The following is a 21,593-nucleotide window of genomic DNA, read 5'->3' as shown; positions in this document are numbered from 1 at the left end:
CGTCCTGTTTCTGACTCGGCTGTTCTGCCCCTCTGTGATGCATTGTGGGTAAATGTTTCTTCTTTTCTCACGGCCACTAGTATAGTATAGTAAAATAGTATTATAGTATAGTAGTATAGTATAAGTGTGTTCCTCCACCTAGCACACAGAGCTGGATTCTGAGTCTGTACATTAAGGGGCCAAACCTCCCGTCCAATGAAGAGGAGCTAGTGAAGTTGGTCGCAGTTGATTTTTAATAACAGTGGATTTCAGGTGGTACAGTAATGTGATATATATATATTCTCTATACTGTAAGCAAATGATCATCTAGGTTTCATCCGGGCAGGCAGAGCAGGTGATCGCCTGGGGGCCCTGGGGGTCTCAGCTCGGGGCCGATGACGCTTCTCCACAGTGACGGCGATTTAGTTTGAACCCCCTTAAATACTATGATCAGCCATGTTCAGGAAGCTACCACGACACCATGGTCGGAACCCCCCCCTAGCAAGGTAAGATCAAAGAGGTTGATGTAGGGGCTCTTGGAGGTCCGTTTTGCCCGGGGGGCCCAAAGTACAGGGGAGTGCTCCATGGACCTTAAATTCAAATTAGGTCACACATTTCCTCAGTGGGCAGCTCGTCACCTGTCGACTTTGTTTCAAGGAATTCTACAGAAATGACATCTTCCTTTAACAGGAGAGGAAGGTTGTGCGTCACCCCCTGTGTCACCAAAGTCCTTTATTAGTTGAAAACGACTTTTAGAGTTCAAGGAGTCGACAAACAGAGACAACAGGAGCGGCTGCACGACAGGAAAAGGCCGACTTCACTGTCACGAACTGGAAACTGTGAAGGTCAAAGGTGATAAAGGTTGAAACAAACACTCAAGGATCCCTCGATAAGTCCAGGTTTCCTTTTAGCACCATCAGGTTTGTTTTTTAACTGGTGACACTTAAGCTCAAATGGTTAGTTGTGAAGCTCTGTAATTTGTGAGGGGGTCGTGCGGTTTGAAGAACATCAGCTTCAACATACAGGGGACTCACCTTGATGTGGAGGGAAATGAGCACTTGTAGCCCTGCAATACGAGCGGCCCCTCAACTTAAACTTCAGTGCTTTTATTTCCTCGGGCGTCAGTTTGAAACAGGTCCTCAAGACGTCTGACTGATGAGTTCTCAGGAAAACATGGTCGCACCTGACAGTTTTCAACGTAAGGAGCCGAAGAAGAAGCTTGAGACACGTAGTCCTGGGTTGATATGTTCATGTCATGGGACAGTATGTTTATATCATGTTTATGTCACGGTACATGGGTTACTAAATCGTTTTTTTGGTTGAAATCTTCACATGTTTATGTCATAAGCAAGTCAAGCTTCTCCCGTGTGTCTGATCCCGGGTGGCTCAGACCTCCCTCTCACCAGATTCCACCTGGGGGATCCGAGGCGTTCCCAGTCCAGATGATACCTTGTCCCTCCAGCAGAGTTCTGGGTCCTACCCGGGGTCTCAGAAGGTCCAGGCGGAATCCTGACAAAGATGAATCACCTCTACTGGCCCCTTTTGACGTGAAGGACCAGTAACTCCACTCCCAGCTTCCTCCAGATGTCTCAGCCGGAGCCAACGTACGTAGAAAACTAATTCCTTCAGAACAACAAGGCTGGAGAGACATCGTCCGCCCAGTGGAGGTTGGCAGCAGGAGCTTTATTGCAACATCCACGATCGCGTTTCACAACAAGCAATCTAAAGACAAGCCCGGCGCCAGATCGTAAAGAAACATCAGCAGCTGCAAGAAAACATCCCAACTGGGCCCCAAGACGCTGGGGACACACACCCGGGTCTGATCAGCCTGTGGTGGGCCTGACTTAGCAGAGGCAGGAACACCCAATGAATCTTAAGGTACAAACATCTGCTGTCGGCCAATAAGATCTGCAACTTATCCTCAAACTCTCTCATGTCTATCAAACACAATGCCACTGTACAAAAATGATGTTGTACCTGAAAATGTGACGTTATACGGCATGTTGCTGTCTCGTCATGTTATGTCATTTATTCACAGGGGTTGGCTGGAGGGGGCGTGTACCCTGGGGTAACCTTTCATTCATCATAACCCACGCTGCAGAGTTATGAAATGTCATTTTCATACACTCCGCTCCTCAGGAACATGCGATGAAGCTGAATCAGGAGAGTGAAGGTCGGCCCGGCGTGCACCAGGGAGGTCGCTGTCAGGCCGGCTCAACTTTTACAGCCGTCATTATGCAAGGAGCAGCCGCGGCGGTGGCTTCGGTTATGATCAGCGGTTCAGTTTAATTACAGAGCGTTTCTGAGACAGGACACTTTCTAATGTGTCTATTTTTCTATTTTATACGTTCTAAATACAGACGGGGCCGTGTTTAACTCAGGCCAATCATTTTATGACAGTCAAAAATAAGACGTAAAAGGAAACTGTGTCATTACTTGCATAATTGCATGAAACAGTTAAAGGTATAGTTCAACTTTCTGAGAAATGCACTCACACTTGCCACATCCAGCAAACGGTTAGCTTAGCTTAGCCTAGCCTTGCTTGAAACCATCCAGACGCTGACTCATCATTCATCACATGTTGAGTTTGTATTTCTCTTGGAAGCAAAGTGTTAAAACATAAAGGTGTGACTTTACAGCGGAGCATGTTCCAGACTCACAAAGATTTAATGTAGTTTTTACACATCGGTTTTCGTCCGGATCAACCAAACAGGCTAAGACATGTTCATTAATGAGCTGTGGAGGAGCGTGCATCAGGGTTTAGCTGCAGCTTCATATTTATTGAACTGGTTTGTTACTGGAATCAATCATCAAATCCTTGGCTAGAAATCAAATTGAATCTTTTTCCCATAATATCAAACTATTCCTGTACAATGAAACAAACTGATTCTTTCACACACAAACATATATCAAAATAAAGACTCAGAAAAATTAAAAACAATGTTTCAAAGTGCTTTGGTATCTTTCTTGCTTTTAACCTGAAGTGGGTTTCTCATTGTTCTGTTGACTTTGACATTAAAGTTTGTTTTGTTCCTGAAAGTGTGAAGTTCTGTTGCAGAGTCTCTGATCTTTATGATTTTCTTCCCGAGCTTGATTTGTCTCAGTGCTGCTTTCCTCTGGGCGATCATCTCCTTCTTCTTCTTCTTCATCGTGTGCATGGTGTTAACGTTCAGCCTCTTGGAGGCCTTCAGGCTGTTGGTTGGCTTGGCCTTTGGTTTTACTTTATCTTTCTTAACGACGGGTTTTACCTCCGTGGTCTTCTTTGACTCTTCCCTGGATTTCTGCGGCTGAGCGTTCTTCTTCTTTTGAGCTGTGGCTTCCCGGTTGTTCGTGATTTTGCTTTTCCTCCATTGTTTCAACGTTTTTTTTTCCTTTGCTTTATTTTCAGGTGATTTCCTCTTTAGCTCCACAGTGCTCGCCATCGTCACCTCCGCTGCTGACCTCGAAACGCTGGCTGCAGAGGTCGTCCCCCCCGCTGCAGAGGTCGTCCCCCCCGCTGCAGAGGTCGTCACCTCAGTTGCAGAGGTCGTCACCTCAGTTGCAGAGGTCGTCACCTCCGCTGCAGAGGTCGTCACCTCCGCTGCAGAGGTCGTCACCTCAGTTGCAGAGGTCGTCGCCTCAGTTGCAGAGGTCGTCGCCTCAGTTGCAGAGGTCGTCACCTCCGCTGCAGAGGTCGTCACCTCAGTTGCAGAGGTCGTCGCCTCAGTTGCAGAGGTCGTCACCTCCGCTGCAGAGGTCGTCACCTCCGTTGCAGAGGTCGTCGCCTCAGTTGCAGAGGTCGTCGCCTCAGTTGCAGAGGTCGTCACCTCCGCCGCAGAGGTCGTCACCTCCGTTGGAGCCGTGGTAGATTTGACTCGGCGGCTCGGCGGTGGAGGTCTGGTGATGAGCTTCTTCTTCTTAGGCGGTGGCCTCGTAGGTTTCTCGTTGGTTTCCAGCACCGTCACTGAAATGGCACATAGGTCATTCGTTACTGTTTTGCTCTGCAGCCACATCGACCATGTTGCATTTTATGAAGCTGTGTAGAATGTTTGGCTCAAGTGTTCAAAATACTGAGAAGCTGTTTTTTATAGTTTTACTGACTAAATGAGCTCATTTTACAATTCTGCAGCATATGGACGTTAAATTAAAAGCAGGTTCTTCTGAGGACAATCAACAGGGAATTTCCCCCTAAACTGACTCAATAACATGTTGTGTACATAATGTGTTTGTATTTAAGTATAAATACACAAAAACAGTTTCTTCCACCTCGCCGTCTCACTTCTGAACAGCCAATCCACTGTGGCACTGTGCAGTAACTCTGGATCTTTATAATAACCTCTGTACAGTTACGCCTGAAATTATATTATATTATATATAATATATATTATAATTATATTTAATTATGTTTACTTATTTCACCCTCACTGTATAATTGTAATACGCACACCTGCACTTCTTTTCTTAGACCGTCGCACTGTTCGGACTGTTTGTTTTGTTTTGTTTTGTTTTGTTTGTTTTGTGATGTGTATTCTGTGTAAGCACACTGAGAGCCACTTTACCGAGTCAAATTCCCTGTTTGTGCAAACTTACTTGGCCAATAAACCTGATTCTGATTCTGAATCTGATTCTGATGACTGAATTCACTCCACCTAGTCAGACAAGCTCAGTCAAAGTCTTTCTTTAACATGTCTGGTATGTGCGCACCATGAAATAATAACACGTCGACTGTAGGAAGAAGAAGAGGGGATGGAAATCTGAAGTGCAAACGGAGGTAACTCACATTCCCTGGGACCGAAGGGATGCCTCTTCCCCTTCACTTTGACCGGCAGCGGCTTCCGCTTGCACTTCACTGGAGGAGCTCTCCTGCAGAAGGAGAAATTTAACCTTGAACCTTGAACCATATTCACCAGCGTGTTTTTGTTTACAATACGTCCCCAAAATAAAAGGTTACTGATCCTCTAAATAAAGTTACAACCCTGGTATCAAGCAATCAAGCATTTCCACTGAACACGACTCAAGTTGTTGGCTTTGTGTCTCCAGAATAAAACATTTATTGGACCACAGCGTGACGGCTCTTTGCTCGTTAGAATCTTGTGGTGAAAGACTTCTGCTTCACAAACAACCAAAAAGACAAGAAGCTGCGTGGAAATGGAGAACAGCTGTGGCCGTGATGTGGGGATCTCTAAAGTGTTCTGCACAAATAGAACGAGGGGACTTAATGCTTTCGGACAACATGTAATTTGTCCTGGTTGTAGAACGAGACCAAAAAACACCTCAAGTGGCGCGGCCACGACCAGAACAGTGTATTCTGGTTCATGGCTGAGTTTTAACGATCCCAGCGCACGGTCCAAAGCATCTGAGACGTGTCCAAATCCACTTTGCCCAGTTTGACGGAGGAAAAGAGAAGTTGCAGCATCGGTCACATGATTCAAAAAGGGTTGAACTCAGCCTCCTAATTGATCACAGTTGGGTTTTTGGGGCGTCACATGCTACAAACCAATCAGAACACTGTCTCACTTCACTTTAAAAGCTACTTGCACCTCGTTGGATCATCCGAGTGTGTAACATGCACAGTGCACAGGTGTTGTGCACCTGTATATGTAAGTGCACCTAACCACCTTGATATTGTGCCCTCAAAATAAAAGTGAAATACTTCACCACTGTCTGCAGACCAGGTTCGTGTTGGTCAGATCTCTGCTGCCTCCCGATAGTGAAGCACCAGCAATGTGCCGACCACGCTGCTTCTTAACGTCATTAACGTCCTTGGTTGCGCGATGCATTTTTTATTTAAACAATATGGAGGCTGAATGTAGAACAAAGAACTGTGTCGACTGGAACTATAAAACACTCGTATGACGCTTGGCAGCCGGTCCTCGATAAAGTCCTTCCAGTTCAGATTCGCTAATAAAGCTCAAAATTATCTCACAACTCGACTCTAATTTATGTTGGAGGAAGGATATATTGCTTTTCATCCTCAATTTTTCTTTTCATGATTTTTGTATGACCGTTTTTCACAAGCTCTGTTAACCATTTATAGAACATATGGAAACAGTCAAATGAACCATTGGCGTGGAAAGGGATGATTTCTTCTAAATAAGGTCGACTTCTCTGTGATGGATGTCTGTGATCAGCAGACGTTACATGTCTCTGGACTCATGGAGGGTGTGAAGTGGGATTTAAAAACCAAAGAAGCTCTGGACATTCATTAAAAATAGTTGTTGTGTTTTGAACAACGTGTGTGACCGAAATAAATCGATGATTTTGATTCTATTTTATTAAAGATTGATCCAAACGTCAGTGATTCCATCTGACTTGATGAGGATTCTATTGTAAATTTGACCACAGGTGAATATTGTATGAATCTATGTCGATGATCCAAAGCAGAGCAGAGCATGATAAGATGATAAAGTCGCTCTACCTGGAGGGATCCATGAACTTGAAAACGGTTCCAGAGGGGGACGTGGTGCTGGGGTGCGACGTGGCCAGAAAATAAAGTTCCCCTGAGGAAAGAAGCACAGGAACCAGGTGAGCAGCTGCTGATGGAATCCAGGCTTCAGAGGCAAAGAGAGGATCGTTACCTGCTTCGTCTTCAGCGAACGAGATGATGAACTTGTGGTGATGGTTGATGAGTCCGGGAAAGGAGCATGTCTTCTTATCACCCATACACACACTCCTTTCTTTCCAGACTCCCGTCGTCTTATCCTCCTCTAACGCCATTATCCTCCTGCAAAGACGACAAGAAAAACAGTATAATAATCATAACACTAATAATTCACTTTATTTGTGTTGCACCTTTCATACAAGAAATGCAGCTCAAAGTAAAAACATGTTAATTTAAAAAAGAGAACAGATTAAAATGTGTTAAAATGACATTTTAAAGAAAAGGAAATCAGCTCTAAAACAAAGGAGAAGAAGCCTGAATGTTTTAATCATGTAGAAGTGAGACATTTGTCTTCTGAGATCTTGCCATAGAAAAATCTCCATCACATCAAATTCTAAAGGAATCGTTATTTTAAAAACTATTTATGGATATCTGCTCATTTGAGTTCTTGCCACAGACTGGGAACAGATTGCTGAGCTCTGGCGGCGGGCTTCTAACGTCTGAATACAACCTGGCTTCCTGTTTCCAGTCTTCCCAGTAACTGACATGATTGGAATTCATTCATTTTCCCATAAATTCAAAAAAGACTGACACATAAATTTGAGAAAATACAAGTTGGCTTTTCCTCCACCAGCTGAAAACCTGACAGAAAACTGTATTATTTATTTTAATGTGACAGTTGGAGTAAAGTGTTTGGCTCCGATTCGGCTTCACTCTTACCCATTCATGAAGTCTCCAAAGAGGTAGAGGCCGTTCAGATTGGGTGATTCACATCCTCTGTACACATACCCCCCCGTCACAGACTTCCCAACATGGTGGCTGTAGGCAAATATCGGCAGGACGTCCTCTGTTGAGGCAGAGGAAGACGTTCAAACTCAAACCTGGAGCATCGGAGAATAGACTGAAAAACACGCTCTGGCCTTTTCAAACACACACTCACTCAACGAGGAGTTGTGGCAGAGTTTCAGATCGAAGCACTCGAATCCCTCCTTCGCCCTCCAGCCGTAGTTCCCTCCTCTCACGATGATGTCGATCTCCTCGTAGCGGTTCTGACCGACGTCTCCGCAGAAGATCCTGCTCCTGCCGTAGCGGCTCACCGGGTCTCCACGGTCCACAGAGCACCGCCACATGTTCCTGACCCCGTATGCATACACCTCAGGCCGGGCGCCGGGGTCATGGATGAAGGGGTTGTCGGCTGGGATCCTGTACGGCCTCGAACTGGAGCTGCTGACGTCCACATCGATTCTCAGTGCTTTACCCAGCAGAGCACTCCTGGGTAGGAAGGAACAGGATAGAGCAACAGAGCGTGAAACTGGATAACGAGCAGATGACTGGTTGAAGCAGCGAGAAATCAAATCTAAGTGATGGATCGTTAACTGTTGTGATAGCACATTTTGTATTTAGATATGTTTAATGAAAGATTGACAAGTATAGACAGAGAATATTATTACAAGATGTGTTTCTGTGTGGTTTAGACTTTGTAACACTGAGATGTTCTCGGGACGTGCTCTGCTCAAACGTGTGTTCGCTGGAGATTCCTGTGTCCTCGGCCGAGACAAATGGTTTTCACAGCATGGGCCAGTCCAACAGTGACAACTGAGGTGTTAACTGACCACACAACCGGGGTCTGAGACACAGGTCTCCACACTCGGAGACTGAGCAGAGGCCTGATGTCATCGTGTTGTAAGACTTCAAAGGGGTCCTCATGCAGATTGGTGCAGACAGAATGTCTCACCAAAAGGAGGAGGAGCTTGTCTAAGTGTATCTTGTGTGGCTCAGGGCCAAATGCCTTGTTTCATTGTGATACGAGCTTTGTGCCCCTAGCCGCAGCTAGCTATGAATTAAACCACCAGAAGATAATTGTTTGCTGTGTCATGTATGTAATGTCCCATTACACTATAAATGGTCAAAATAGTTAGATAGATGTAAATGGTTTTGTATTTATATAGCTCTTTTCTAGTCTTGATGACCACTTAAAGCTCTTTACGGTACAGTTTGACATTCACCCATTCACACACACACATTCATACAGTGCATCTATTCGCAGCACTTAGTTATTCTATTGGGGGGGGGCATTCGGGGTTCAGCATCTTGCCCAAGGACACTTCGGCATGCAGATGGGTCAGACTGGGGATCGAACTGCCGACCTTCAGGTTGGAGGACGACCACTCTACCCCTCAGCCACAGCCGCCCAAGCACTTGTAGCCAACAGGTCGTTAGTTATTGTTTGTGGTTTAAACAGCTAAAGTTGTTTTCTTCATGTAATGGTTAAAGCTTAGCTGAAATGAGGCTGAATATTAATAGTTCACTTAAAGTCGTGGTTCAATTGTTAAAAAAGTTGAGTAAAGGTTTAGGCTTAATACTGAAAACAGCAAAACAAAATGGTTAAAAGTAATTAGCGAGAAGTAGCCTAGTAGCTGGATTGTAAAAGATGTTTGTACTGTTAAGATAATAAGTCAAATGTTTTGGTTAAATGGTTAAAATAGTTTGCTTGAAGTAATGTATACATGACTCTAATATTTAAAAGTAATGGATGAGTAGCTGATGATAGATTTTAGTATTAGAATTTTGTGATGAGGCTGCAGATTCCAACAATTTAAATATCCCATTACTAGTTTCTTAATAGAAACATAATTATGAATATTATATAATTTCCTAAAACCAGCACATGGAGCTCTAGATACATGTTGACGTACGATAGAATGGATGAATGGTTGAGTTTGTAGGTTCAAATCTAACAGAAGCAGAATAAATGTTCACCTAAATCTTGACAATGCAAATGTTAGACATCGTGACCCTACTTGTTTTGAGCGTTTCCGTATTTCCCAAACGGATCCCCGGCTTTTCCACCATCGCCGGTGAAGATGTACAGAAATCCATCCAAGCCGAACAGCAGCTGGCCTCCGTTGTGGTTCGCCGCTGGTTCCTCGATCTCTAGAATCACCCTGGATTCAGAAAAAGGATCGGGTCAAATACGGTTGGCGTATTTTAGCACAAAGACTGAAAACACACAGTCTTTATGGTTCTGCTGGTTCATTCAAACCTGTTCAAGTTTATAAGCCCTGACAAAGACCAGAAGGAGCTGCAGTGTGTGTGTACCTCTCTGAATAAGGATCGGCCATGTTCATGTCGTGATCGGACACCTTCATCTCACTGATCCGGACCTTCTCCACCTTGCTGTTGACCTCGATGGAGTAGTAGATGAAGAAGCGCCCGTTGACCCGGTACTCGGGGTGGAACGCCATGCCCAGGAAGCCCCTCTCGTCCCCCAGCCAGGGGGTGGTCACCACCTCCCCGCTCATGTCGAGGAAAGGCTGCTCCACCCGGCTGCCGTCGGGCAGGTAGACCCACACGAAGCCCAGCTGCTCGGCGATGAACATCCGGTGGGTCTCATCGCCGCTGTGCAGCATCAGGACGGGGTTCCTCAGACCATTGGCCACCTCGGTCAGGCACAGCTGGAGACACCCTTTGCGGTCTTCCACCACCTGCCCCAGGTTGCCGTTGAGGTCCTGGGTCTTCAAAACATTGGGATAGCAGTAGTCCTGGTCCGACAGGTCCATCAGGGTGCAGAACGTGGACGTGTCCCGCTCAGCGGTGTCCTGCAGCCGCTTGTTCTCAGTGAGATATTTCACCACGTGGCCACATTTGCTGTGAAACTCTGTGCAGAAGTCAAAGCAAAGGCCGGGCAGCTCTCTGACGGGTGTGTACGGGTCCTCGGCATCATAGAGGTGGGCGGCGTAAGGAGAGCACTCCTGGAGGAGACACGCAGGAGACATGACAGAGGACGGAGGGTCACAGGAGCTGAAGATCTGTCTGAGGCTGGAGGTCAAAATATCTAAATAATAATCTAAACTTTCTAAAGTATGGATCTGTCCAGTTAGGACCCAGAAAGACTGGTTTTCAAAAAGAGCGTTTCAGCAGGAGGCTAGCACGCACACACACACACAAACACACACGCACACACACACACACACACACACACACACACACACAACCTGCAGTGATGTGGCTCTGCAGCGTTACTGGTGTCAGCATATAAACTCATTCCAGTGATAAAGTCATTCTGAACATTGATGTAACAAAACATCTTCACCTCAAACTGTTTCCACTTTAGTTTAGATTTAAAAGGAGAGAATCATAAATGTTGATTCAATTAAAAACTAATTAAACCAAAGTTGCACAAGACTTTTTTCCTTTTACAAAAGTAGCTTCATGACGGCTTTAACCTGAAACCAGTTACAGTTGTAGACTATGATTTCTGAATAGTTTACAGTGTACATTAGGATTTCAAGGTAAACACACAGGTCTATCATATAAAAAAAAGTTTTTTGCAGAATATGAAATGTTCTATTTTGTGAAAAAAACACTTCAGGTGGCAGACAAACATAATGATGCATCACAACAGCATCTTCAGAATCCCACAGAAAGCCCTTACCTGACACATGACTTCCTTCAGCATGTCTGCGCAGAGCTCCTGACCCTCCACCTCCAGCTGCTCCACTGTGTCCCAGTATCTCTCCGCGATCGCGTTGTCCGTCTGCTGGTCGCAGCATCCGAACTCCTCGTACTGCTTGCAGAACTCCAGGTGCCAGGGGGGCTGGAACGGGGGCTCGAAGTCCAGGCACTGGGGATGAGCGGCTGCTGGCCGGACCCGGGCGAGCAGCATCACTGAGAGGAGCAGACACAGCGCAGGGAGCCTCGGGGTCTTCCTGGATGAGCTCGGTGCCGCCGTGCGTAAAAGCGCGCAGCCGGCTCCTCCGGGATGGAGCGCAGCATCCCGCGTGCTGGACATATTTGCCATCTGCCCCCTAAAGAGTTGAAGCGTTTGCTCGCCTTTATGTATGTGTCGGGCGTGCACGCGTGCACGTGAATGCATGCATTACGCGTCAGCCAGTGACTGCCCCATTTGCGCCCCCCCCCCCCCCCCCCCCCCCCCTCCGAGCCTCACCACCACGACCCCCAGCCAGGTGGACGCGCACTTTATGGCCAGTGTCGTCATCAGGCTTACTAGAATCAATTAAAACAAAACGCTTTCGTCATGAAGTTAATTGAATTTATTAGTTGTTTTTTTGTTGTTGTAGTTTTACGCACCGCAGAAAAGTTTGCAAAGCAAATGTGCAACTGTCTCGAAGGATGATCACAGTCACAGTCACACACAGTCACACGCGCGGGCTGCTGTGTCGAGGCATGCAAACATGTCAGCAAACTGTACACACACTGTAATTTACTCTCACATTCATGAAGCTGAGCCTCGAGGCCTGTTGCTCGTCTCCTGCAGAGCCAGTGTCCCGGCACGTCAGGCCCTTTATTTGAATACATCATCATTTCAGACCAGTGCCAAGAAAATAAATATATACTGACTGAGAGGAATGTCATCAGCTCACAGGATCCACGCAACCTACAGACCTGACTGTGAAGAGGTGTTGGAGATGGATGCAGATTGCTGAGTGCACTATAGGATGACATTAATAATAAGTAATAAATTTGATTTATACAGCAGCTTTCCAAACATGGTTCCAAGCTGCTTTACGACTTCAGATGAGAACTTGAAGGGAAACAACAGAAGAAAGAGTGTGAGACAGAAATGCAAATATACGGATGAGAAAAGAGTCAAAACAAGATCACATTCACTGACAACTTATTGCACACCCTCTTCCATGGTGCTCTGAGTATCTGATTCTTAGTCATTACCACAAGTATCATGAATGAAATTAGGAAAAAAGGGGGATTGTGCAGCTCAGCACTACAGAGTGATTATGATTCATGCACGGACCATCAGCCCCACAGTGCTGTTGTTTAATTATCGTGTTTAACGTTTAACTGTGCAATTCTCATTCTGTCTGTGCAACACAACGGTGCATGTGTAATCCATTCACTGTACATTTCCTCACACTGCCAAAATTGTTCCTACTCTGTATAAATACTTAACTTTAGTATTAAGTTCCTTACAGTTAAGTGTCACATTTTACTTAACATTACTGACTGATGTCAATTTTGAGGACAAAACTAATAAATACAATTTTTCATCCTAGGTGCTGTAACCTGGACAATGTTCCCATTGTTGAACTAATAAAGGATTTTCTTATCTTATCTTACCCCTTATTATCTTATCTTATCTTATCTTATCTTATCCAAAGTCCAGGTTGAAAACTAAAGGTGACTATGCCTTTGCCTTCAGGCCTCTTGGTTTTAGAAACTTGACCTGAGAAGATAAGAGTCACATTGTCAGTGATTTCTTTTAAATCACTTCTTTAAAACAAATTTCTATAGACTTGTATTCATGTGATGTCGTGTTCTTATTGTTTTCTTCTCCCATTTCATTATTTTAACTGTTTATTTATATTGCCACATTACTGCTTTTAGGTGCTCTAGTCTTCAGTTCATTCACAGCTCTATATTTACTCATTCAATTTGAACACTGCCTTGTTTCCTTCGACCGAAACCTGCTGATTGTTATTTCTCTTTTATTTACTTTTCTTGCTTTGCCATCTAAGCACTTTGTAAACTCAGTGCTGAATAAATACAGTTTTTTATTATTAGTATTATTATTGTTGATATCATTATTAGTATTGTTGTTATTATTATTAGTAGTATTGTTATTAGTAGTAGTATAAGGTGATGCACAAATTAACTTACGAGGTGTTTCCAGCAGGTGGCAGCACTCAACCTCAGGGTTCCTCCACAATGGGCCAGGAAGCGGAAACACGTCATTTCTATTTATTTCCCATTTGTTTTGGTGAAGAGGAAAATCATCAAGTTACATAAAATGCAAACAACAAACTTCCGCCTTCAAACTTCAGATTAAAACACGTATGGATGAAAACAGATTACTCGAGACGTAATTCAACCCGAAAGAAGTTTAATAAAACGTGCTTAAAATCCACTGAATATTTATGGATGTGTTTTGTTTTTAATCAAGTCAAAAACGTTCTATTTTCTTGTGAAATAGTTTTACGTTGAAAGTGCAATCTGAACGTATCCGGCGGTATGTGTATCCGAGTGGGTTTAACTTGACGCGCGGCGATAGCGCATCAAAATATAATTTGTGTGATTAAACTCGTGCCGTTAATCCGCCGTCATGGCGCCTTAAAGCAGCGGAGGAAGCCGCGGGTTCGTGCTCGGATGTTGACCGGAGTCAGTGCGCTGTTCTCCGCTGAGCCGTGACGCTGCGCCCCCCGAAACCCACACGGCTGCGGCCACAATGAGCTCGGAGCAGCAGGGCGCCAGCGAGGACGCCGACGAGTCGCAGGACAGGCCCGACGGCGACAAAGGGCTGAACCCCGGCGTGGACGACTCGGACGACTCGGATGACGATGACATCCCCCGGGAGGTGGCACCGGCTCGGCCCCGGAGCAGCGAGGAGCGACCGGAGCGAGGGGAGCGAGGCGAGCGCGGGGGCGGCGGCGCAGGGTCCCCGGTGCCCGGCGCACAGGAGCCCCCTTGCCCGCCGAGCACCGCGCCGCAGCCGGGGAGCAGCGGGGCGGACAGCGTGTTCTCCTGGCTGCGGAGCAGGACTATCAGACGAGGGGTGTTTGTAGACCCAGCCAGGGACAACTTCAGGACAATGACCAGTCTGTACTGCTCCATGAACCCGGCCACGGAGTCCGTGAACCTGAGCACCAAGACCCACGGAGCCGTGTTCAACCTGGAGTACTCCCCGGACGGGTAAGACCCGGAGGACCGCAGGGTGTCTGCTTTTACTGGGAAATCAATGAAATGTGGAGACACTGGAGAAGTCAGCTGGAGAGTGTTGTTGTTGTTGTTCGTCCTCACACTTAAATCTGTCCAACACCAGGATCCCTTCACACGTCCACGAGAACTGGTCAATATCAGTGATGAGACATCAGTAGGACAAAAACTGTTAGAGGACCAACACACGTCATTCTGAACGCGACCTGAGAAGTAAACACATCTCACACTCAGGCTGAGAGCGAACACACAACATGAGATAACTCCTGCACACAAACCAGGTCAAGCTGAGTCCAGTGTGGATCAGGAGCTGCTCATGAGACATCAGGACCAAACACACAGAGACAGTCGGTCCTCATGGCACCTGGGCATGATGTCAAATAAGACATTTAAAAGAAGCTGATTCCGTTATCATAGATTATAATATAAATGCACATCTGAAGTCTTTATTCAGCTTTTATATCAGTGTTACATCAGCAAACATGTAAACACAGACACTGATTTGTCTGTGAACAGCTGATATCGGCCGTCAGGTTCTAAACCAGATCTGTTCCTTCCTTCTCTTACGTGTGTGATGTGATTGTGTGTTTGCTGTGTGCAGGTCGGTGCTGACTGTGGCCTGCGAGCAGACGGAGGTCCTGCTGTTTGACCCCATCTCCTCCAAACACATCAAAACCCTGACGGAGGCCCACGAGGACTGTGTCAACAACATAAGGTGCATTTCTGACTTTTGAAAACAACCAGAGGAGGAACAGCAGGGAGGGAGCTGAGCAAGTGGAAGCAGGGAAACAACAAGATGGGTTTTTTATTCTAGAGAGAGAATCTAAAGGAGAAATCTGTCTGTGCCCCTGCAGGTTTTTGGACAATCGCTTGTTTGCCACCTGCTCCGACGACACCACTATTGCATTGTGGGATCTCCGCAAGCTGAACGCGAAGGTGTGCTCTCTGCACGGCCACGCCAGCTGGGTGAAGAACATCGAGTACGACACCAACACGCGGCTGCTCGTCACGTCGGGCTTCGACGGCAACGTCATCACGTGGGACACCAACAGGTCGGTCCTCACACACTGTGCGTCAACGTGTCTAATGGGGAAAAGTGAAATGATCAAATAATCGTTTTTGTTGAAGACAAACCACCTGTGAAATGGCCTGATTCCGTGGTCAAGTCATTCTGCTCCAGCTCCTACACATAAAATCTACATCTCTTCCTTCATCTCTCCATCAAATATAACTTTACAACTTTGAAAGGGGATAAATATTCATTCTGCCTTTAACACAACTCTGAATTCTCTCGGTGGATCATTGGTCTCGTGATTGTTTTTCCTCTGCAGGTTTACAGAGGACGGCTGCCCGCACAAAAAGTTCTTCCACACCCGCTACCTGATGAGGATGCGTCTGACGCCCGACTGCTCCAAGATGCTCATCTCCACGTCCTCCGGGTACCTGCTCATCCTCCACGACCTGGACCTCACCCAGTCCCTGGAGGTGGGCAGCTACCGGATGCTGCGGGCGAGACGCACCCCCCCCACCTCCGGTCAGGCCACAGCCTCTGTTTGCAATTACTAACACTTTCTTTACTTGCATATTTTGTGGCTTTACTCTTAATGTGGATTCTGTCTTTTCCTACTTTTCACTTTTAATACTGAGTCCATCCCTGTTTGTTAACCTCACACACTCATCAGTCAATGAGCTAACGAGGAAATCATTAACCCGGTGTTCTAGGGTCGAGTTTTTGGATTCTCTTATTTTCATATTTGTCGAAAAGCTTGATTTTCTCCATTTGAAAGTTTGGTTGATCAGATATTTGATTGCGTTGCCACATCACTAGTCAGTGTGAGTAACTTTTGTCCCTGTGGTGATCCTGCAGACGGCGGCTCGTCGGCGTCCAGGTCGGCTGGAACTCCTCGCCATGGAAATGACTCCAGCAAGATCCACCCTCACAGAGAAGGTGCGACAACCAGGAAGAGGAAACACAGAAACTAGTGAGTTCTCTACACTATAAAATGATCTAAACCCTACTCCCCCCCCCCCCCCCTCGTTCACAGGACTTTCTCCCAGGAATAGTCTGGAGGTGTTGACTCCAGAGATCCCAGGAGAGAGGGACAGAGGGAACTGCATCACCTCCCTGCAGCTCCACCCAAAGGGCTGGGCCGCGCTCATCCGCTGCTCCAGCAACATGGACGACCAGGAGGTGAGAAACATCAGCTCAGTATCTCTGAGCTCCTTCACGTCTCTCTCTTCTTATTTAATAGACATGATGGACAATTTATGACCTCCGTTGACCCCTAGTGGTGCAGTATAGGAGTTGCATCCGAACTGTATTCATTGAGTAGAAAATCTCAGCATTAATACACCTGAGCCGTGACGTCTGTAGCTTCTTTGAGGAACAAGGCAGCTGCTGTCGGACTGAACTGTGACACTGACCACATCCTCCATCTTTTCCCCTCTCTCTCTGCAGTGGACGTGTGTGTATGAGTTCCAGGACGGAGCGCCCACCCGCCCGCTGGTCTCCCCCCGCTGCTCGCTCCGCCTCACCCACTACATCGAGGAGGCCAACGTGGGGCGGGGCTACATCAAGGAGTTGTGCTTCAGCCCGGACGGCCGGCTCATCTGCTCGCCGTACGGCTACGGCGTCCGCCTGCTGGCCTTCGACGAGCGCTGCGGCGAGCTGGTGGACTGCCTGCCCGTCCAGACCAGCTGCCTCAAGGAGATCCGCTCCATCTACTCGCACAGCGACGTGGTGCTCACCACCAAGTTCTCCCCCACACACTGCCAGCTGGCCTCGGGCTGCCTCAGTGGCCGCGTGGCGCTTTACCAGCCCAAGTTTTAGCATCCGGGGCGATCAGAGGACGATGCTCTGCAGACCTGGGTCGAGAGGCGCTGATCAGGAACTAGACCGGGAACGATTCTGAAGAAGCATTTAATGTTTTCCAGGTTCCATTAGTTTGATAGTTGCACAAACAATCTGGTAAAGTTGCACCGCCCCAAAAATATTAAATGTGCAGCTTCATATTTTTCTCTGATTTTAGACCCTTGTCGTCTAAGATATGCAGAAATTTGTCGTTCAAAACATTCTGGCCTCTAAAGTATCATTCAGTATAAATTACACATCACAGGAATTCACATTTTTTAACATCTCAAAATGTAGAAACGCAAAATTACTAGTTTCCTGATGTTTGTTTTAAAAAGCTCAGTGGATCAGGTGTGGGGGGGGGGGAGGAATCTCACAATGCATGCAGGTATTTCAAATAGTGTGACACATCTAGAAGTCATTTTTATTTGAGGCTCGATTTGACTTTAAAACACTTATTTGAACCCGAACCCTTAAAAAAAAATCACTGGTTTAATTAGATCTCAAATAACTTCTCTGAGCGCCTCTGGACTCGGGTCTGCAGCTGTGGAGCCGACTCAGTTTGTTTGGAAAAGGAGAAGAAGAAGAAGTCTTTGGCAGTCCCCCCCCCCCCCCCCCCCCCACACTGACCAGACTGCAGCAGTGGATGGAATCTTTCAGCCCTCCTGAACTTCACTGGGTTAAAAGGACCATGGGGCTTTGCCAGCTACAGACTTCCATTCCATCCCAAAAACTTTGACTCTCCTGACCCGGGGATCGTTGTGACTCTTCTGTGGCTGTTTTTTCACACGAGAGATGAATTTTGGTTTCTCCCAGTAGAAAACTTTGACCTGTTCCGAGACTCGGGACGTCCGCGTGTTGCTGTGTCGGCAGAAAAAAAAACACTAAGGATGCAAACAGACGTTGATCCACTGATTCCTCCGCGGCCGAACGCCTCGCTCTGCTCATGCCTTCTTTTCTACAGGTGCTGCTTCTCTGCTCATACAATCTGAACTGTATAGGACCTCATGGTTGTCGCCTTTCTCTTCCACTTCTGACCCACCTTTACTTTTTCTCCTCCACCTCCGACCTGTTGTTTTCAGTTTCATCATGTGAATGTTTTTACTGGTGACATCGGTGTAACCGCGTCGGCCCTGCTCACAGCACGGTGCTGGATTTATTTGTAGGATTTGTTAGAAAGGAACTTTGCTTCCTGTTCTCTCCACAGTTTGTGTTTATCTTCAGTCTGTGAAATGAAACTTTATGCTCTCTGAAGACCGAAAAGTCCTCCTGCTGCTATGATCACAAATCTACAATTAAAATCCCAACAGTATCAAGGAAATCAGACATTTCAAACCACATCTTTTCCACCAAAGGATTTATTTTTGATCTCTCAAAGTCAGTCCACTGTTTCCCTTTGAGAACAAAAATATTTATAATCCGCTGACAACTGTAGTTTCTCGTTTCTGGCCCTGTAGCTGTAACTCAAACAAAAGTAAAGTAAATTGTGAAATTGGTTAATTTTGGTTCACTAGTGAATGTTTCAGCAGCAGGATGGTGTTTGTTGGATTAAATCAAAACTAGAAACTTCTGTCAAGGCCCAATAATCCCCTTTATAAAACTATGTTTACATTTGATAGATCTTTATATTCATGTGGATCTGCGTGAAATTACACAAACTTATAAATAACAGTCCCCCTACAGATTCTTTTCTTTAAGATCCATGAATTATTATCTGAGAAATAAGTGTAAATGTAAAGAAATAGCCTGCATCCGGTTGCTGATCTGGTTTTGCACCAGTCTTTAATGGTTTCTTTCCACATTCTGCATCCTTCTACCAAGTTTCACCGCAAACTGTTTTTACTTAATCCTGCAAACTTAACAAACACCAATGAAAACCAAGTCTCCATCTACTTCACAGGGAAGAAGGAAACTGTTCATGTGTTTTTAAAAGTATCACAGATAATATTTGTTTATAGAATCAGATCAGTTTGTTGGGTTTTGTCTTGTTAACGTTTTGTGGGCAGAAGAATCTTCTTCAGTTTCATATTCACAGGATTGTTGACTCCTCTTCATCAGTATTTGGTTCCTTTCCTTCACAAATGCTTTGTTTTCTTTCTTCTCTCAGTAGCGAGCGGATCCCCTCGACTGTTTAACCACTGTTGATGCTTTGTGTGTGAAACCTGTGTAGTGTATCTGCTGTAAGAACCAAGCACACGTGTGGGTGTGCGATGTAAAGTGGCTGTGGTGCAAAGCGACTGCAGCGTAGATCAATATGTGCTGTTGTGTGACCAATAGATAAGAGTGTACTACTATGCAGACCGGCCTTCATGAAGATTCAACCTTCTTATTTATGGGAGCGTGTCGCTCCGCCATGTGTGCAGCTGTCCGATGCCAAAATGTGTGACCTGAACGTCCACATCTGCTCTTATTGGGTTTTAAAATATTTCTTTACATGTTGCAAAAGCTTCAACTTAAAAAAAACAACAAAGATTTGTTTGACTTCTTGTGGAAATGAGCCGGTTGTCTTTTCCTGTGGGAGAGTGAGTAGAGAACGTTGCTTCCACTGTTTACCTGCAGTGATTTGGCCTCTCGAGTATCAATTTGATCAAAACCATCCAGAAATGAACAAAACTCGAAATGTGGGAACATTAAAAAAAGCCGGACGTGGAGTTTCCAGCTCGATAAAGTGTGAACACATGAGGCTGTGTGAAGTTGGGAGGCTGACGTGAGATGTTCTTCCTGCTCACAGTCAAATACATGTGAGCTGAACGCAGCTTTATAAACTATAATATAAACAGAGATATGATGTTAATCTGGTGTTTATCTGCAGCAATGTGGCCTCTTCAGTCTCATTTAGTTTATATGAATCCAAGCAATCCAAAAACGTGAAAAGTTCAGAGTGTAGGAAACTTAAATAACATTTTCTGGCATCAGTTTAAAAGTTATCACTGAACCAGACGGGAGAAATTAACATGCAGATATTTTACAGACCTAATCATCTCATATATGCAGATATTTCTTGTGCCAGACAGTTTTCGATATCATTTTTTATCAATTATTCAAAAACCATCAGAGGAAATTACATTTGTTCAACGTTAAATAGTATAAAGTTTCAAAAACATTTCCTGGCATTTCTTTTAAAGTGCTCGGTGAACCAGATTTACACGATGCAGATATTTCACATCAAGTTCCACACGTCTCGGCTACAGGTCAGTGTTCCCCGAGGTTAGGCTGACTTTAAACACTTTTTTATGTATTGTGATTTTCCTGAAAACCCATCTGGAAGCTAAAAGGTATAAAGTAAATTATAAAAAAAAAAAATTCCAAGTACCTCTTCAGTCAAGTCTGCAATTTCCCGCTCAGAGTTTTAAGGATGTGACCTGAACAGAAGATTCACAGACGTCAACGCTCTCGATAAACTCTCAGACAGAAACTGCCACAGGTTGAATTAACAAACTATGTGAAAAGTAAATTAAGTCTTCTAAACACAGGTGTAACTCAGCCACATCATGGTTGGTTGTGTGTGTGTGTGTGAGGAAGGAGGCGTTTAACACTTTGTACCTCAGTGCTCATGATGTTTGTGTTTCCCTCTCAGCTCCGTCAATCAGGGACTTTTCTCTTCCCTGATTTCATAAATAATCTAAATCTACAGAAACAGTCGTCGAGCTGAACATGAACTCAAAAGCTCTTCACACAGAAGTGTCTTATCTTCTGTTTACACTTCAGGTGAAGAAACAACGGGATTCAGTTTGTTCTGTTGCTTCCTCCTCGTTTCCTTGTCTCCTCTGAACTGTCTCCTGATGATTGAAAATTCTCTGTTCTGTACCTGTGCTCCGTCACCTCCCAGCTGAGCAGGTGGAGGCGCATGAGACACACACACATGTTGAGTTACTCACACTGTTGTTTGCTTCCTGGCTTCAAACGGCAAGTCGTCCCCACAACGGTACTTATTCTGATTCTCACAGAAATTAAAGGTTGGCTTCTTTTGCACTGCGGACTGTTTTGGTGTTTGGCTTCTTTATGGATTTTGAGATTCTGATATTTTTGAATTCTCACATGCAGCAGCTGAGTATCAACCACTAGATGGCAGGCAAGGTCCTCGCCAGTGAAGAATCTGCAGGAAGTTCTGCACCACTGGTTCCCAACCAGTTTGTAATCCTTGGGCGTCTTGTGTTCCTCACCTGATTAAAATGACCGAGTTTAAATATTATAATAATAATATGAATGGTTTTAACTCCAGAAATATGACAAAACTCGTAAAAGTGCTTCTGAATGTTTGAAAGAAAATGGATCACAGCTGGAAAACTTTCATTTAAAGTCCTGATGGTTTTGAAACTGAACCGAAAAAAGAAAAACCTTGGAAAAGAAAAAGAGAAACAAAATATTATGACAAAATATTATGACAACTGAGTTTAATTGTCAGTTTTATTCCAAAACTAGTTTAAACTCTGTCACATGTCACAAATATTGAATCCTTTCCTCTTAGTAAGAAGAAACGGTTATTGATATAAT

General features: G+C 45.3%; 2 protein-coding genes across 2 annotated transcripts; one reads left to right on the top strand and one right to left on the bottom strand.

Moving 5' to 3' along the window:
- Nucleotides 1-2,924: 2,924 nt before the first annotated feature.
- Nucleotides 2,925-11,378, bottom strand: hhipl2 (HHIP-like 2). Its single transcript, XM_053434778.1, has 9 exons — nucleotides 10,995-11,378; nucleotides 9,659-10,311; nucleotides 9,361-9,504; nucleotides 7,500-7,831; nucleotides 7,280-7,406; nucleotides 6,537-6,682; nucleotides 6,377-6,458; nucleotides 4,739-4,821; nucleotides 2,925-3,922 (listed from the first exon to the last, which is right to left on the bottom strand). Exons 1-9 carry the CDS (start codon nucleotides 11,358-11,360, stop codon nucleotides 2,925-2,927), a joined length of 2,931 nt encoding a protein of 976 aa, XP_053290753.1. The 5' UTR covers nucleotides 11,361-11,378.
- A 2,382-nt stretch (nucleotides 11,379-13,760) lies between these two features.
- On the top strand, nucleotides 13,761-21,076 carry wdr32 (WD repeat domain 32). The gene is made up of 7 exons (XM_053434775.1): nucleotides 13,761-14,224; nucleotides 14,850-14,963; nucleotides 15,103-15,300; nucleotides 15,580-15,782; nucleotides 16,116-16,196; nucleotides 16,294-16,439; nucleotides 16,707-21,076. The coding sequence occupies exons 1-7, from the start codon at nucleotides 13,761-13,763 to the stop codon at nucleotides 17,076-17,078; spliced, it is 1,578 nt and encodes a 525-aa protein (XP_053290750.1). The 3' UTR covers nucleotides 17,079-21,076.
- Nucleotides 21,077-21,593: the final 517 nt, after the last annotated feature.

This window comes from Pleuronectes platessa, chromosome 11, assembly GCF_947347685.1.
Source record: "Pleuronectes platessa chromosome 11, fPlePla1.1, whole genome shotgun sequence".
Taxonomy (NCBI): Eukaryota; Metazoa; Chordata; class Actinopteri; order Pleuronectiformes; family Pleuronectidae; genus Pleuronectes; species Pleuronectes platessa.
Note: the sequence above shows the minus strand (reverse complement) of the source record. Positions and strands in the feature narration are given on the sequence as shown.

Coding starts and splice junctions, on each gene's coding strand:
- hhipl2 (XM_053434778.1), bottom strand. CDS start 11,360: ATGGCAAATATGTCCAGCACGCGGGATGCTGCGCTCCATCCCGGAGGA. Junction 10,312..10,994: donor TGAAGGAAGTCATGTGTCAG/GTAAGGGCTTTC, acceptor TGTCTCCTCCAG/GAGTGCTCTCCTTACGCCGC. Junction 4,822..6,376: donor AAGTTCATGGATCCCTCCAG/GTAGAGCGACTT, acceptor CTCCTTCTGCAG/GAGAGCTCCTCCAGTGAAGT.
- wdr32 (XM_053434775.1), top strand. CDS start 13,761: ATGAGCTCGGAGCAGCAGGGCGCCAGCGAGGACGCCGACGAGTCGCAG. Junction 15,783..16,115: donor ACGCACCCCCCCCACCTCCG/GTCAGGCCACAG, acceptor GTGATCCTGCAG/ACGGCGGCTCGTCGGCGTCC. Junction 16,440..16,706: donor GCAACATGGACGACCAGGAG/GTGAGAAACATC, acceptor CTCTCTCTGCAG/TGGACGTGTGTGTATGAGTT.